Here is an 18,296-nt window from a genome sequence, read left to right on the forward strand (position 1 = left end):
GGTAAGCAACTGCTGAATAAAATGCTGGTCTCTTTACCAATTATAAAGTTGGCTTATACAAGTTTTAGAAGAAACATCCTGACAAAGCTTGTTGGGGACTGAGGTATATGGTCAGTTGTGTTTCTTAGACTTGTTTAGCTACAGTTTTTGTAAATATGGTGATATTAGTTGTTCTAATTCAGAATTATTTTTTTCTAGTGTAATCAGCTTGGCGACAAAGTGCGCCATGCCCAGCTTCCGAATGCATCTGAGAGCACATGGGATGGTAGCCATGGTTTTCAAAACACTGGATGATTCCCAACACCACCAGGTATGGATAGATTGTGTATTTCATTTACAGTTTAGCCATACCTGTCTACTTTAAGGTCAAGCATCTAGTGTAGTGTGTATCTGGAATCAATAGTGTCATTTGAGAAACTTGAAGAGAAATGAGAAATAAGTTATTTGTGTCCTAATGACAAGTTCCCCTTCCACTGTTTACATGTTTCTAGGTTTGGACTCGTTTTTAAGAAAGCTTTTTAAAAACAGCTTTATCGTTTTATTTTTCTTCAAAATAGATTTGAAGAAAAACTATGTTTTTCTTTCAAATAAAAGTACTTGAAATTTAAAAGAAATCTTTTTATTTAAAGATGGCTGTAAGTGCTTATCTTCACACTTGCTTGCATGTGAATTGTTTCTTTTTCTCTGGCTTCTGTGGGGTTTCTTGCATGGTTGGGGCTTGTTTCCTTGAGCAGTGCAGTAATTGCATTTGTGGGATGTCTTGAATGTGTGCAGTGTTCTGTGATAAATTTCAGAAAGGTAAATTTTCAGTTTTTATGCTGATAGGACCTGAGACTTGAAAACCCAAAGCATTTTGTCCTTTTCTTCTTACCAGTTTTACAAACTTAATTCAGCTGTAATAGAAAATGCTTCTTGTGGGTGACAGTTCTTTTTTTTTTTTTTTTTCAGCGGTTGAAAACCGTGCATCTATGGGGTACCCCTTGAAGTATTGTTACAAAAGCTGAACATGGGAAATGTTACTTGAAGCAGATCATAGTTATGTGTATCCAGTCAGGTTTATTATTATTTTTAAATAGCTCAAGAAAAATTTGTACCCACAGAAATAAACATTCAAAAGATTGCATTTGGCATCTTACAGTGATTGGGGGGGGGAAAGCTATCGAGTTCTAACTAGCTAATTTTAGAATAGAAGCTTTCTTCCCCTATTCATCACAAATTAGCAATGGCTAACTGTGAAACATATGAACCAAGTTCAATGTGTTCATTATTTTGTGAGCTGTCAAAACAGTGCTGAGTGATACTAGCATAAATAAAGTATAGTCATGCTATTCAGGACAGATACCACCACTGAGTTGTAAGAGATCTGCAGAGGACAGCTACAGTCACTTGGAAAATGTACAAGCTTTCTCAGTGTATTTTAGGCTGTCGTTTAACAGTTACCATTACTCCTTCATTTTTCAAAAGAACTTGCTCATACAGTTCAGAAGCAAATTGCATGCTATTATTAGTCTGCAGTAGCAAAAAGCATTGATTATATTCACTATTTTCAGTGTATCTGATGAAATGCTCCCTTCTGTCAAGAAAAAATGGAAGTTAATGTTTTAATATATATTTCTTGGTGTATATTACGGTGTTATAAAATCACTGATTTATCAAACTACTAATAAATACTAAAATATGTGCTTTAACTACTGACAGCATATGTTTCAACAGTGATCTTTTCTGCATAACCTCACTGTCTTGTTGTTTTGAGGTTGTTTCACTGATTGTTTCACTAAACTTTTTTAAGATCGATGGAAATTTGAGTATTAGTGCAAGGTAACTCTAGAACAATAAATCACACTAGGCTCAAATTGCATGTCTCAAATCCATTTAAGATGAATAAAGACTGGGGAAAAAAAAAGAAAGGTACAACTATTTTGTTGCTATTTTCTGTCAAGTATTTTGGAGATGGGAGAGAACTGTCACAATGATAGTGCTAATGGAAACAAATACGAGTGTATCCTGCATTCAGTCGTGCTGTACAGTGAGCAGACTGGGAAAGCAGAAGACTTGCTTATTTCCATAAATGTATAAAATAGTGGTTGCAGAGCTGTAGTTTGCTCAGCAGAGAAAACAAGATAACCAGTTATGTTATTGAGCTGTGCCCCCAAAATATTTACATGAAAAGTGCTTGCAGCACGTAAATTTCTTGTAGATCTGTCTTTTAAGCTGCAGTTTCATTTTTTAAGCTGACTTTGTCTCTTTAGCTGTACACTAAAGGCTTTGGAGTATTGTTATTAATCTTTAAACGAAAATCTGTATTTTCATTATAGTTGTCAGTAGTTAAGCACATAAATGTGTTTTTGTAATGTCTTCAGCACGTAAGTCAAAAAAAAAAAAAGAGCACAGTCAATGTAGTGCTGAACCCTAAAAAATAACCATCTGTTCCCGCAAGTTGGAGTATAAATAGAATGAGCAAGGGAAGGCAAGGATGAGCGTGGGTGTGACTGGCCTGCAGTTTCTGGAGTAAATGTTCAACTAGGATGTCTTCCTGAATACTGTAGAAGTATGGATTGCAACTCCATAGTTAAGTATGCCTTAAAGTTTCTGTCTAGAGCAAATACTATTAATTTTACTCTTTTCTCCCCACCACAACACTTGTTAGGAAGCAGGATGTGTTTTAAGCATCTTCAGGAATAAAACGGGAGGGAGGAGGGGGAGCAGGTCAACTACTCCGATCTATATGGGTGGGATTTTTTGAGGTTTTGATTTTTGAGGATCAAAAATGAGTTGTACAGATTTCTACCTTTTCAGCTTCAAATTCTACGTATGATAGGGTATGAGTTTGTCTGAAAGCTGTGTGGTTAATTGTCTTTAACATTTACAAAAGACCGGAGCAAAATGTGTGATATTCAAGAGTTACTATTTTTTAAGATTAAACCAACCTGTCTGTAAGGAGTAAGAAAAATGAGCTTTAGCAAACCATATTGGTGGCATGTAGTTGAAGCAGGCTCATCCTGCAGTATAAGCACCATTAATATTTGAAGTCTTTGCTTATTTTCCAACATCATTGTTTTCCGGTTGCTCTTGAGCACTCGGAGGCTTACTGGCCTGGTTGCTTACAGGTTTTCCTTGTTGCAGGAATCTCGTTCCTGTTAAAAGTACTTACTCCCCTCCTTTTTGCTGTTCGGCAGTGCTCCTGCAGCCTGAAACTTTCAGTATAATGTCTTAGTCCCCACCTTGGTTCCTTTCTGATCTAAGCATTTTAAAACCTGGGTGGGAAGGTCTGAAGGGAAGTGATGACAGATGCTTATGTGACGGAAAGCCATTACTTGCTGTGTGACAGGAAGTCAGTTGGAAAGGAAGCAAGCGTGGGAGAAGTCAAGGGCTTGGTGCAGAGGCTTACGAAATGAGTCTGATTGCCATTATCAGACTTCAGAGTGTCTGTGAGTTAGTGTTCTGTGTAGCGACTGAAGAGCAGTCTCTGGCTTCTTGAAATGCCTAAGAATTGGTAGTCCAGATTATAAATTCTACAGTTTCCCTCTTGACTGCTCTGTAGTTTGTATTTCAGAAACTCTTTTGAGGGCTTGAGCATTTTTCTACCAGGGAGGTCACCTTGATAATACTGGTCACTAGAAGATAGTTTTTCATCGATGTTACTAGAGTAGGTCCCCCATTTGATGAATAACAGCGAGGAGTGCTTTGTTACCTTTGTTTTATGTGGAATGTGTTTTTCCTAGATCCTGTTCTAAGAACTGCTATTCTGAAGGAACGGAGTGTAGTCACTTTCTTACAGTTTAAACCAGAAACAGTTTCTTGAATGTAAATGATAAAATTGCAAGGTTTATTCGAGAAAGACAGGACACACATTTTCCCTTAATTTCTTTTCACTGTATGGGCAAGCTGCAAAGACTGCTGCCTTAAATGATCCAGGTGACAAATCTGGAATAGTGACATTCATAGCTAAGATGGATTTTTTTCTGTTTTTTTTCTAAATAAACTTATGTCTTGAGGTTGTACTCATGAAAGGAGACGTAGATTTGGAAAATTGCTTCCTTTAGTATTCCAAATGCATTTTATTCACCTCTGCCCTCAAGGGTTTCCTTGACTCAGACAGAAAGGAGTTTTAACATACCTTTTGATAGACTGTCAGCTGCCTAATCCTGCTTTGGAAATGCTGGTACTGCTTGGTATGACCAGGTATGATTATCACTTGCTTCTAAAATAAACAGAGGCAGCTAATGATGGCTTTGATGGTTAGCTGAACCCTTAACAAAATGTTAATCTGTTGTGACCCAGAAATTCTGCTCCTTCCTGTTGAGCTGTGCAACATTCACATCCCAGACTTAAATTAAATTCACATCACAGAATAAAACTTTTCTGCAAAAGCTTTGAAATTACCCTATATGCAAAAAAAAAAAAAAAAAGATGCATGTTGACTCTTCTTTCAGGGTTGAACTCAATAATTAACAGTTATTTGTAGTAAAACACACATGCACAGCTTTTTTTTCCTCTGGATGTCTAGAAAGGTTTCTGAAAGTGTTGTGCCCAGCATAACTTGATTCTCCTTGATTTTTTTTCTTCTTTGTTATCACTTGGACCTCACCTGGATAGATAGGTCTCTTGGTGCAAGCGCTGTACTTGCCAGCACTAGGGACAGGTAGCTCTGGTCTGACCTCTTCACTCCTACTGTCATTTGTCTCTTTCTGACAGCCTTCTTCTGCCTTTGCTTTTCTGGATATTCACAAAGATGAATTTTAATTATTTCTTGAACTTGAAAGTTTAAGTATTCTTCAGCCAGTAAGAGGTTCCTATATACCATTTCTGTCAACTCTTCATAAGGTAGAGGTGGTCAAACTAATAGGATTAGCTTGTTAAGAACTGATGGGGAGGAGGGCTGGTTTGCTTTGTACTTCGGCTACTTTGAAAAAGCAGAATTCTACTGGAAATTGAAGGTGTGTGTGGGGGAAAGGTTTGGATCAACTACTGACAGACAGACCTGCTTGATGGAATCGGAATGTATGTCACCGGGCACTTTTTCTTTTTCCTTTCATATGTGAATGCTGTCTTTATGATCTCTATCTTTTCAGTGTTTTCTGTTACCAGCTTAACTCATCTAACGAGAATTTTCACCTACCTTGCCACATGTCCTGTACCTTTTACTTTGTTCCCCTGCCATCTGTCTCTTCTGTAATTCCATATTATTGGAGTTACTGCTGCTTATTCTGTCTGCAACAGAGTCCCTTAAAAGTAGAAAAACCTGCTTTTCTACCAGGGTTTTTTAAATGTATTAAATGATTTGTGTCTTATTTGTATGGGTGAAGAAAATGTTAGTAAATTGCTAGAATGAGTCCATTTATGTACTGGAGTAAGTACTCATGCAAGTGCTAGTGGAGACTGGGACTTGTCAGGTTTTTTCTTTTGTAATTTTTTATCTTGTTTATTAAAACTTTTTAAAACTTCTACCTAATGTGATTACTAAAAATATATTTTTTTTCTTTCCTCTCCCAACCCAAGAATTTGTCCCTTTGTACAGCAGCTCTAATGTACATCTTGAGTAGGGATCGTTTGAACATGGATTTAGACAGAGCTAGTTTAGATCTGATGATACGGCTTTTGGAATTGGAACAAGATGCTTCTTCTGCCAAGCTCCTGAATGAAAAAGACATGAATAAAATTAAGGAAAAAATTCGGAGACTTTGTGAAACTGTTCACAACAAACATCTTGATCTCGAAAACATCACGGTGGGTATTGTGCTTTTGTTTGAAAGACTTGACACTAGTGGAATGTTTAATAAAATGGAATTAATAGTATCAGCTTTAATTTCCTATATCACAACTCAGAATTCATGACGCTGTCTGCAATTGTAAAAGTGTTGCAAGTGTTTTCTTTTATTGAACTTAAAATTTCCTTTATAAAAGCCAGATGAAATTATGTTCTTCAGCTCTCTGGTTCACTGTTGACTACTGGTAAGAGCAGTTCGTTAAAGGTAGCTATTAAAACAAGTAACAGCCGTGTGCTAAAGGATCACACTCAGTTTGACTTTTGTTTCTCTGCCTACATTTTCATCTATGTATGTTCATTCACAAAGAGTAGTGGTTGCTATGTGGGAATAAGAGTGTTGTGTGTTAAACTAGAGTTGTCATACAGGTACTTATATTTAATACTAATAATATTGTCTGTCTTCCAGAAACCAATTTTTCTTTGCAGGGAGTGTAGTAGCAGATCTATCGATAATCTTATGTGTGGATAAGGGTTGGTTTTTATACTTCGTTTCTCAAGCATACTTGTTTTTTATGAATGTATCTTCAGATGCAGCAGAGTGAACACATTTTGTTTAAAAATAAATTTGGCCATGGCTCGATGCTAGTTATTGAGCTAGCTTGAAAAATTAAAGGGTAAGTTGCAAGTCTTCTAAAAAGAGTATTTTTAAAGACTTGATGACAGATTGACTGCATGAGTGGTCATAGATGGCACAACTTAGTGCTTTTGCTTTCATCATATTTCAGTATAACACGTTGTTATTTTTTTTAACATCTTTTAATACTTTCTTTAAAGTTTCAAAGATTGTTATAAGGTTTTTGCTATTTTTAATCCAATACTTCACAGTGACAGGAGATCTGATCTATTGCTTATGAAGTGAGCTTTTTAGAGTTTTATCTCTGCAAGAGATGTTACAACTCATCAGTAACCTGAAGATGAGATTGTGTTCAGTCTTAGAGTAGTTTAAAAGATGATATGCCTTGATGAACCGGCATCTTCTTCTGTAGTTCTAGTGACTTTTTTTTGTCCTTTTGACACCTCAACCCCAGCCCAAATTTCAGATGTGGAACAGATAGCTGAATTGGTATGAAAAGTCAGTATTACATAGCATTAGGAAGAGTTGAATTTTAGGGTAGGAAGATAGTCTTGATGGCGTAATTCTTAACCTTGATAAGCAATTTAGGGTGACAAAGGAGAATTATTTCAGTGTTTCAGTTTTAGGCATATTTCCTGTAAGTATGTGGAATCTGTAGGTAAAGAACTCGGTGACTTTTCTGGCCTTTCGAATCTGCAAAAGCAGAATAAATTTGAGTTGATGTTCTCAGCCTTCACTTTAGTCTGTTGTGTGATACAATCTTAAGATATCAACACAGAACAAATTTTGCTTTCTATGTGACGATTAGCAAGGAATTAGTGTAATTACTGTCTTAATTCTGAAGACTCACATAGCTCACTATCTCAGTGCCAAGATATCTTTTGCACTACAAAATGCAAGACAGATCTGTTTATTAAGCGTGGAACAGCTGGTGTAGGTTCCTGATTGCTAAAGCATCCAGCCACACTGACCACTGTCTCCTATTACAGCTTTTCTTATATTCATGATCTCAGTAGGCCTAATGTTTTTCATGAACTATAATTTCGTTTTTGTTTTCTTAAGCATGAGTTTTAAAAGGGAGAGGATATATTAAAGGGACTCTGTCCTGCAAGAGATACGTCCATGAGAAAAGAATATTATCATCACAGGTTTCTTTTTTTTTTCCTGAGGCATCTTGATTTCTTAAAATTATATCGAGCTGTTGTTGCAAATGTGTTAAATACTGTAGTACCTCACAGATGGAAACTGGTTCCCTCCCAGCTGTGCCATCTAGAAGTAGACTATTATAGTGTTCTGAGAATATTTGCAAGCCAAATGATATGAATAGATTCTCTGCCAGTTTATGATAGTTGCAATGGTAAGTTGAGACAATAATGAACTTCATGTGTGGAGCATAAAGTTGTTTTTCACATCGATCTCTGTCATGAGGTATAATATGTAATCTGTTTTGTACCAGATGACAAACAGGCAGAAAATTTTAACAAAAATGCAAATTTTGGGGGGGGGGGTTATAGAAAAGATCTGTACTTTTTCAAACTCAGACATAAACACTGAGAAACAGAAGGATTGCAACAGCTATTTTGATAGCTCCATTTTGTGCTTAACCAGTTATACGTTCGGTTTTTGAATCTGAGCTTCAATGAAGGTGACCAAAGCTGCCCATATCTTTAACGCAGACAATGTCGTTTGTGTGACTCTATCTGGAAACTAGTTTGGACTAATTCTTGAGTATTCATAAAGGTGTTCAAAGGATTCTGTTTTCTAGACTGCTATGAACAACATTGAAAATGTAAAGCCAGAAATTGAAAAGGACTTCTCTGTGCATTCAATTTGTTCCAAGTATTTCCTGGTTTAGGAGAAGATCAAACCTGAAGAACTTAATCTTCATGATAGCAAATTGCACTTGGCTGTCAGTCAGCATAGCCCAGTGTAGCTGATGCTTGCAAGCTAGCTCTTATCTGTTGCATCATGATGAAAATGTTCAGAAGTGACTTCTCTTTTCAGTTGGTGAAGGGTTATTTTGTTTTTCAGTCTCAGCATAAGGCTGAAATCTTAAGGAAACCATGTTTTGAAACTTTGGTCTTAAAATTTTATAGTAATTGACATAATATTCATCAGAATCATAGAATTATTAAGGTTGGAAAAGACCTTCAAGACTTTCCTCAAAAGCAAGAATTAAATCTTGAATAACAATTTTTAGTATATACGTGTTTTTAAATGTCGTCTTGTCCAGTTGTATGAATATCAAATAATATTCTCCTGGAGTTTTTGAAGTCTTACTGCCCTTTGTAGGAAGACTAAGTACTGTATTTGAAATACTATGTGGACTTTGAGGTTTCATGGAAACACATACAGAAGATTAGTTAAATCCTTTGTAGCCCTTAAGATCTCTAAGGAAAGTCTCTGTTCAGCTTCTATCAATCTGATTTAGGTTATGCCTGGCTTCAGATACCCATGTTACAAAATTTTCAAGCTCAATCTGAAAGCATGAAAAATTTTCTGAAGATGGGAAAGCTGTGGAGAACTAGGGATCTGTCAAACTGCTGTCTGCAGGTTCTTTCCCTTTGTCCCTCAAAACACTTGCTCATTTGGTTGGCATCAGAAGGGCAGTTCTACATCCATTGCTTAAAATGTTGTCTGCTATTATGCTTTTAACTTAATTTGTAAAAGTGGGGTTTTGGACCTTGTATCTCCAAGTGATAAGAAAAGTTTGAAACCAAGTGGGCCTAACTTCCCTCCTGTGGGAAGACTGAGTGAGTGGCTGCTGGCAATTAAAGGTGGTTACCTGTTGCCAGGGTGGTGAAACAGTGGCAGGAGTAATTGCAGCTCTGTGTTTGTTTCCTCTGTGATGGGGAATTGAGATGCTGCTGACTCAGTGAGCAATGACCTGTTGTAGATTTGCTGCTGCTCATGTTCTCTTGCCCCCCACGATGCTTTCATGACCCAAGGACACTTCCACTTACGTTGGAGAAATGCAGTTACTAACCTGTATGCTCATCAGTGACTCTACTGCAGAGGTTGCTTCTTAAAAAAAAAGAAAAATGAAAAAAGAACTTTTGGGTAGTAACTCTTCTTTATCAGCATTGATCTTGAACTTTCTTCTCCTTGGAGATCAATAATCTGAAAAAAAAAAAAAAAAAAAGGAAAGCAGCTGAAGCTGTCAAGGTTGGTGGGGAGGAATCATACAAATAATAACTTGGTTTTCAAAGACAACAGGGTGTTTATTCAAGCCTGGTGAGTACTGTTATTCCCAGGAGGTGCTGAGGTTTGCGCTTGTATCCTGGAATAGGCTGCACATCTCAGAATAAGCACAGCCCTCCTTGAAGTGTTAGAAATCAAATGTGTCACGGAGGGAAGATAACTTTAAAGTGGTTGAATTTGATTGACTTTAATGGGATCTTATGGCTTTTTCTCTGGCTGTTCGTTGTTGTATTTGTGGCACGTTAAATTATTAGGCTTATAGTAGTCCACATTTACTCATCTGTTTTTCAGAGATTACAGAATTCAATATTCTGTGTAGATATAAATCTTATGCATATTAGACATGTGTACATGTATGTATATAATGTTTTATTATTAACATTTGTTTTTTTTAGAAGCTTTTATAAAAACAAGATAAAGTCTTTTATAGATGGGGTTTGTTCTGCTTAAAATCATTGCAGGAGATTAACTAAGATAATCACCTAAAATCTGTTCAACTTCAATTTGCAGGGAGTAAGCTTATCTTCAGTGCTGTAGAATTTCAGTATGTATTCCTCTTACGAAAAAAGAATCCAGTAAATATAGTAAGGTTTTTTATCAGCATCCTAGTTGAATTGTTTTCTTTAGTGCATTTAAAGTAAAGTCACAAAAAACTTGGTTAGAAACATGTATTTTACAAAGCAGCAAAGCTAATGTATCTGGGGAAAGAGCAGTGTTCACTGCAGGTTTTTTCCTACCTGGCTATTTTGTTCCTTTCCTTTCCTTCCACCACTAGTCTCTTTTGATAAGAGGAGAAGCAGATGAAAAGAGGCTGTTTAGACTTTCTAAAATATTAAAAATATCTAGAAAAAGTTGAGAATGCTAACATATCTTTTTAATCAGTACCAAGGTTTTGTTTTTTTTTCAGATGCACGCATGTCTCTATCTGTTCTTGCTCCCTCTGGTGGTTTTTCTACTCAGAAACTGTAATTTTGTTTTTGTATGATGTGTATTTGTATGATCTGATGTGTTGGCTGCAGCTGCATATGACTTCACTAATTCTGGAATCTAACTCTTTCAGACCGGGCATTTAGCAATGGAGACATTGCTGTCTCTCACCTCAAAACGAGCTGGGGACTGGTTTAAAGAAGAACTGCGACTTCTAGGTGGTCTTGATCATATTGTAGATAAAGGTATATTGGAGATCCTGCTTTTACAGTGTGCAAAAAATAGTAAATCCAAGATGTTTGATTTTCTTAATATTAATTTTCTTTGCTTAAGAATAGAAAAAATGATATATTCTCAATTTTTAAAAATGCACAATTTTATGACAAGTTATTGGGAAATATTAGTGACAAATCTCTGCGTGGGATTGAAAGTACATTAAAGTACTTTGAAGTACTACAAAACAATGCATCTTTAAGATATGTGGACTTATTTGCAGTTAAAAAACAGAATCATGTACTGTACAATCTCTTAGTAGAAAATAAAATATACAGATAGGTAATTAGTGTGGCAACAATCACAAAATTGTAAAGCCTTCTTTTAATTTACCTGGAAATGTAACAATTTTGGAATGCTGATCATGTCTTTGAGATTGTTTCCTAGTACTACAGGGTTTTTAAGGTGTAAAACACGGTCAATAGCAACTCTCTGAATAGCTAGTTAAATCTGAATGCTTGGCTTATGAAGACATCTTATTGACAGTGGAAATTTTTTTTTGTTTAGTTAAAGAATGTGTGGATCACCTAAGCAGTGATGAAAATGAAGAGAAATTGGTTGCTTCGTTATGGGGTGCAGAAAGGTGTTTACGGGTCTTAGAAAGCGTAAGTATGAACATTAAGTTTCTAAAAAATGATTTCTCTAAAGTGTTCTGTAAATATATAGTTATATAAGTAACAATAAATGTTTTAATCAAAGCTATTAACATTGTGAGGTTTATCAGTGTTCCTGGAATATTGGAAGTTTTGTTCATTAATGTAGAATATCACTCACTGTCATTAAGAATAACTGTGTATAACCTGATGCTTTTTTTTTTTAAGTTCCTCTGAAAAACTGCTGTTTGTTTTCTTTTGTCATGAGTTTGAGTTTAGCGTGAGTCTAGTAATAACACAGCATAATGTGTTTTCTTAAAACTATAAATTGATATGTATATTATTAAGAATTACTGCATTCAGACATCAGCTAGCTAAGTGTTGAAAGAGCAAACTGCCTTGAAGGTCACACTAGGTCTGTAGTCAGTTGATTGTGTATATTGAGATGGTAAATGTTTTTCAATGAGAAGTTTGAGGAGAATTAAAATGTGTGGTAATTTTTGTAGAGCTTAATTGAGAGAAACCTTGTGCATATGCTTCCCTACAAAGCCTCATTTTGTTGAGTTTCATATTTGTTGTTACTCTTTTTGCTTGTGATATTGTAAGCAAATAGAAAAATGTGATGTTTTAGAAATACTGCTCTGCACGTCAGAAAGGGGTGTTCAGGTTCAAAGTACAGGTCAGTAAGTCTTAATATCTTAAGCCTGAGTCAGAGGGCAAGTAGCTGCAGTGATACTTCTTGACTAAAATAGCAAGATAAACTCAAGGGTACTGTAAAAGTAAGCTAAAAAATGAGTATAATGAACAAATGCAGGTGTGGCTACTTAAAAGTTACAGCACCTATCCCTTTACTTCAGAATAGTGAGAGAAAAATTTTCAGATCCAGTTTCTGCTATTATATTCCATGGATGGAATTGCCAAGCAACAGCAGAAGAGACTTGTTTAGTGGCAGAATACTCAAGTTTGAATTTGAGGATGGCTTGTGATATATAGTAAGATCCTCAGGAATTTGGGAGAGAGGACAAATCAGCATACCATATAATAAAAATTTAAGAAGAGCTTTTACTGTTCGTGTAAATCGATTTTATATTCCAGTCCAAGAGAACTGAGGAAAAAGTTTATGGTTGGATGTATAATAAGCTGTCAGAAGTGGAGTTGACATCAAGTCTTAAATAACAAAATATTTACATGTATATGCACGCGCGCACACATGCATTGGGACTACAGTGTCCCAGGATATAGGTTCAGGTTCTGCTGTGGCAGAATATCTTCCCACAGAGTTCCTGTTTGGAGTGTATCAGGGAAGATGGTTTTATATGCAGTGCCCCAATCTTGTGGGATTACTTAAAAGGTGGAAAGTCCAAGGAAATCCTGGTACAATAAGTGAAAACTGACTCTGGATAATAACCAAGAAAAATGGAACTAAATAAAGTGGGGTGGTAGTGGAAGTGAATAGTTCTTTCAAGGAAAAGGTCGTCTCTTTTTTTTAACGCTACTTTCTGCTCCCCTTTTTAGGTTACTGTGCATAATCCAGAAAATCAGAGCTATCTGATAGCATACAAAGACTCGCAACTCATAGTCTCCTCAGCTAAGTAAGTTGTAACAAAATACATTTTTGCACAGCTCTGCATGTGATACAGCAAGAAATAAATTTGCTATACCAGAAAATTCTAGGGGAAAAAACTTAATTTCTATGTTGCTTTTCATTAAGTAATGTTCAAGTTATTTTAGATGAGGGTATTGGTAACTGCCTGAGTACTAAGAACATGTAGTTATTGTTGGTTCTGTTGAAGCTGCAAACTGTGGATTAAGATTTTAGTACCAAAATAAGATGAGCACAGAAGAGAAGCTACTTTTGGGAAGCTACTTTTTTTTGATAGTGGTTTTTATTATCTTAAGTGTTTGTTGGAATGGTGGAGCATAATAGTGAATTGACAGTGTAACTATAAGAATAGAGAAAATTTGTTCTGAACTGTTCTCCCAGCCCCACTTATCAATCAGGATGAGGTCCCAGTTGACTGGCAGAGATTGAATCCCTCTTGCACTGCTCAAGTGGTTCATAAGAAAGCAAATTAGGCTGAAAATTTGACTGTGCAGACCTCACTGGAAAAAAAAATGTCGTGGTTGTAGGCTAAATATTTTGAGTGGTTCTTTAAATTAGAGAAAAAAATCTACTCACTGTGCTAGTTGGTCCAATATGTACTTCTGACATCTTAGTTTTGTTAGTAATTGAAATCAGCACTGTCACTTTGTCAAACTAATGTAATGCGGTAGAATTATGTCTGGTCTGGTAGTGTTATGAGATGAAGGCTGCTTCTGCTGGAACATCATGTGTCACTTACTTATCACAGAATAGGGATAGCTCTGGGGACAAGACAGGTGAACAGTTAGAAAATACTATCAGAATAATGTTGTGCCTTGATGGTCAGAGGATATGAGAGGCTGTTTGTAGGGAGAGGAGATGTGTCTTAAGACCTTGCGATGAAGTTGGAAAGAAAAACGAACTTTTGCACTTGAAATCTCAAGCTGTTAAAGCTCTAGGCAACGAAGCTTTTCTGTTTTTGTTTTATTTTCACAATTTCAGTTGAACTCATAAAAGATTTTATAGGTGACAGGCATATCATCTATCTATACAGATTAAGCATCTTACACTTTTATCAGAAAAACGCTGCATAAATTCCATATTTTCTGTTTTCCTGTTGAAATATATATAAAGTGAAATACCCTGTATGTTGTCCAGGTAATTTTGTTCTGCATCTTCTCTTTGCAGAGCATTGCAGCATTGTGAGGAGTTAATCCAGCGATATAATCGTGCTGAAGATAGTATCTGTTTACCAGACAATAAGCCTCTGCCTCACCAGAATGTAACCAACCATGTGGGTAAAGCAGTGGAAGACTGCATGAGGGCCATCATTGGTGTCTTGCTCAACTTAACGAATGATAATGGTAAAAACAAACAAAAAATACACCTCTTCTGTGTTACAGCATCAGAGATAGTATATTAATGTAAACCTTTTTCTTATACTGATTGTTTTTTTCTATGTACAGTGCAGTAAGGCAGTGTGGTAAAGTATGGTAGATGCTTGCTTTGTAGTAATCAGTAATTGGTTTTTGGGAATTCGGTGAATAACTGCCAGTATGAAGTGTTAACAAGATGCATGCTTGGGCCAAGAGGGCCCAGTTCATCCTGAGGGCCAAAAGGTTTTATCCATCTGCTTAAAATAATATAAAATATAATATATAATATAATAATAATATATATAATATAATAGATTTATATTATATGTTATCTTGTAAAAATTGAGCCTTTTAAACTCTTTTTGTTTACAGAATGGGGTAGTACAAAAACAGGTGAACAAGATGGTCTGATAGGCACAGCTATGAATTGTGTGCTTCAGGTTCCAAAGTTCCTACCTCAAGAACAGAGATTTGATATTCGGGTGCTGGTAAGTTCTCATGTTTGTTACATGAATATTAAATGATTTGCTGCCTGCTTGTGTGTTTAACTGCTCCAATTTCAAATTAAGGAGCAGCCTCTACAAACTTCATTGACCATGTCCTTAGTGAAGTACTTAAAGGAGGTTTCTGTAAGGTCCAGGGAAAACTCTAGGATTTGACGGCTTTGAGCTCTCCTTTTCTTTGTGCTTGATGGGAAAAAGTAGATGAATTGTGAGAGACTTAGGTAAATAAGTCTGAATTGATAATTTTCAAATGTCTTTTCAATTTTAGACATATAGTGGATGTTATTGTTTGAGATAAAGGCAGTGTCAAATTTACTTCAGCGTACATAAAATGCGTCTGTGGCCTAAGTAACACTAAAACTGCACATGTGAATGGTCTTTTAAGAACAGAAGCTGAAGGTTGGACCCCTGAATCCCTAATCAATAAATTAAATCTCACCTTTAAAAACATTTAAAATGGTTTTGTTCAGAATTGAAAAATCTTGAACCTCTATGCAGAATTCTCAGTTTTGCTTCATATTTCTTTAAATCCTGACCCCGTCCTTTATCAAACTGTTTTATAAAGATGTTAGTATGTATGTATCCTGGGAAATATACAGCCTAAGGACATTCTGATAATTTTTTTTTTAGTGTGTGTAATATTCTTTGATTCTCCAATTCTTGCAGGGATTGGGTCTGTTGATCAATCTAGTAGAATATAGTGCTCGGAACAGGCACTGTCTTGTCAATATGGAAACATCGTGTTCTTTTGACTCATTCTGTACGGGAGAAGGAGATGATAGCCTAAAGATAAGTGGACAGATTGATGCTGTTCAGGCTTTAGTGCAGGTAAGAAATGAACCAAAAAATGTTTTTCCTGTAATAGTCACCATTTTTCATTATCAGACTTTCAAGGAAGAAGAAAGAACTCAGCAGCGAAGATGCTTGTCAAAAATTTTTTGTTGCACATTTTGAGAATGTAGTACAGCATGGTGAGGGAAGAGGGGTGCTACTCACAACTTGGCAGCATTATTACAGACATCTGAAAGCTGCTCTTGTGCTCTGCAGAGCTTTCTTGTTCCTATATAGTTTATTCCTCATGCTGTTTTTAAGCAGTTGCAAAACTTGTAAGCTACTTGTAATTGTAAGCTTCCATAGATTTTTAAGTACTATTTTTATGGGAGTTTAAGGTCATTTTTTAAAATCATGCTTTATCAGTTTTTTAATGTGAATATAATGCATATGGGTTTGAAACCCCATTCTTAAATGTTGTATTGACTAACTTCTTAAAAGAAATCCACTAATTATGTTGGTGAGTAAGCTCCAACATGCAACTTAAAATAAAAGTAACAGGATAATTTACAACCTTATAAACTTATCTCCATTAAAATTACGGATTTTTTAGCAGTTGTTCCATTTCATTATGTGAAATGACTGTCCAGCAGCAGACAAAAATGTCAACAATCAGGATATTAATAATAATAAGTGTTTCAATGTACACAGCTCTGCAAAGCAATATTTAAAACTGGTGGTTATATGATTTGGGAAGTAATTCACAAGATGTAAGTGCGCAGTATGAGATTGGTTAAGTCACATTCACCTTAACATGACTTGCCAAGTCATTTTAAATTACCCTTTCAAATTTCAAATTTTTGCTTTTTACATATCAAGGGAAAAACTCAGAGAGCAATGAGAGGATAGTTTGCATGAAAAGAAAAATGAGGATTGGTAAAGAACTAAAATTGACAAGAAAATCTGGCAACTTTTACTCTTCAAGCTGTCTCTCAAAGAAAGCAGTTAAGCATTTTTGATACCTAAGAGGAATCTGCCAGTTGGTTGAACATTGGGGAGCGAGGGAGGCAAGCCTTTTCTGTAGAGCACAGCATTAGTGTTGTGATAAATCACGTTACCCTTTGAAGAAGAAAAGGCTATTGTGAAGAATAGTATTGAAGGCTACCTGTATTAATGGGTGAGCTGTGAAGGAGAAATATACTTTCAAGTATTAATTCCATGTGTGTAGGGTTTAATTTATAATAGAAATATTTCTGAATTTTTCCCCATCAGCTATTTCTTGAGCGTGAGCGAGCGGCGCAGCTGGCTGAGAGCCAGACAGATGAATTGATTAAAGAAGCTCCCACTGCTCAGCATGATAAGAGTGGGGAATGGCAAGAAACAAGTGGGGAGATACAGTGGGTCTCCACAGAAAAGTCAGATAGTACTGAAGAGAAAGATAAGAAGGAAGAAGATGATGAAGAACTTGATCTTAATAAAGGTATGTTGGAGGGTTTTGATGAGCTCAGAAAAAGGCAAGAACTCTGCGATCGCATAAACTCTTAACTTGTCCTCTACTTCCTGTTTATCTGCAGTCCGCTAGGCTGAGATTTCCTCAGTGTATTCCCCACGTGAAGCTGTTACAAAGCACGAGTATGAGCAGTTCAGAGTTGAAGCATGTGAAGTGTGTGTGGGGGGGAAGTATTACTCTTTACTTAATAGTGCCTTCTGTCTGTCAGTCCCTTTTAAAAAAAAAAAAAAATTAGGCATGTTCTGTGTAAGAAATTCTGAAATGGAACTTTTAGGCCTTTATAGTTTTCAAGGCCTTTTGCAGAAGAACAATATCTGCCTTAATTTTGTATTCCACTGCGTAGTGACCCTTCTTGTTTCATACTCCATTCAGTTCTTTTCTCTTTTCCCTGATTTACTTGAATGTATGCTGCTTCTGCCTTCTGTCCCCATCTTCTTTTTCTGAGTTCTTCTTGCTCCATCGGTGGTATCTCAGGTACCTATGTGATGCCTTGAACGTGCCTCATCTTTAGGAATTTATTTCAGGAATTTGAACATCTTTAAGCTGAATTACATGGTTTGTTTCGGGAGAATACAGCTGGTCAAAAACATTAGTTGTTCTCAGTTGAGTGGCTCATGTTAATCTTCTGATAGCAAATGCACTGCCTTGCTTTTTCCAGCCTTGCTCTATATGATTCCTCGTTTTTTCAATTCCATCAGCTGTTGTCTGTAGCTATTTGTGGTTTGCCCCCCAAAATGCTGAGCCATTAGCAAAAAGTGCCATATCTGTTATTTGTAATATGAAAGTCTTCTCTTTTGTGTAAATCTTATTGGCTTATAGCATCGCAGAAAACATATTTCTATTTTGTTGTGTTAAACATACAATTTGCCCATTGAAATGGTATGACAATAAAAGTACTATAAAATGTAACGAATTGAAAGAGAATGAACACCATTTTTCTGTTCAAGAATGTGTGCTTCTGAGTTAAGTAAGGAGTTCGATTCTTGCCTCTGAAGTCTCAGTGCAAAAAGATATTTTGTTTGAGAAAATAGAATTCTGGAAAGTGATAATGAAAGATTGTATTTGAAGCAGTAAAAGATACCAGCTGCTTAGAGGATACAATACGCTGTTGTCTCTTTTTACAGCTCTTCAGCATGCTGGGAAGCACATGGAAGACTGCATTGTGGCCTCATACACAGCATTGCTTCTAGGCTGTCTCTGCCAAGAGAGTCCAGTAAGG

The 18,296-nt window shown here is 36.1% G+C and overlaps 1 protein-coding gene across 1 annotated transcript in view; it reads left to right on the plus strand.

The window, feature by feature from the left end:
* WAPL (WAPL cohesin release factor) overlaps positions 1-18,296 on the plus strand; it is a 71,563-nt gene that overhangs the window by 49,293 nt on the left and 3,974 nt on the right. The window contains 10 exon segments of the mRNA XM_040563330.1: positions 199-310; positions 5,500-5,727; positions 10,603-10,714; positions 11,250-11,347; positions 12,851-12,927; positions 14,106-14,281; positions 14,666-14,781; positions 15,463-15,624; positions 16,840-17,047; positions 18,202-18,290. Of these exon segments, the coding sequence (XP_040419264.1) occupies positions 199-310; positions 5,500-5,727; positions 10,603-10,714; positions 11,250-11,347; positions 12,851-12,927; positions 14,106-14,281; positions 14,666-14,781; positions 15,463-15,624; positions 16,840-17,047; positions 18,202-18,290 (1,378 nt within the window).

This window comes from Cygnus olor, chromosome 7, assembly GCF_009769625.2.
Source record: "Cygnus olor isolate bCygOlo1 chromosome 7, bCygOlo1.pri.v2, whole genome shotgun sequence".
NCBI lineage: Eukaryota > Metazoa > Chordata > Aves > Anseriformes > Anatidae > Cygnus > Cygnus olor.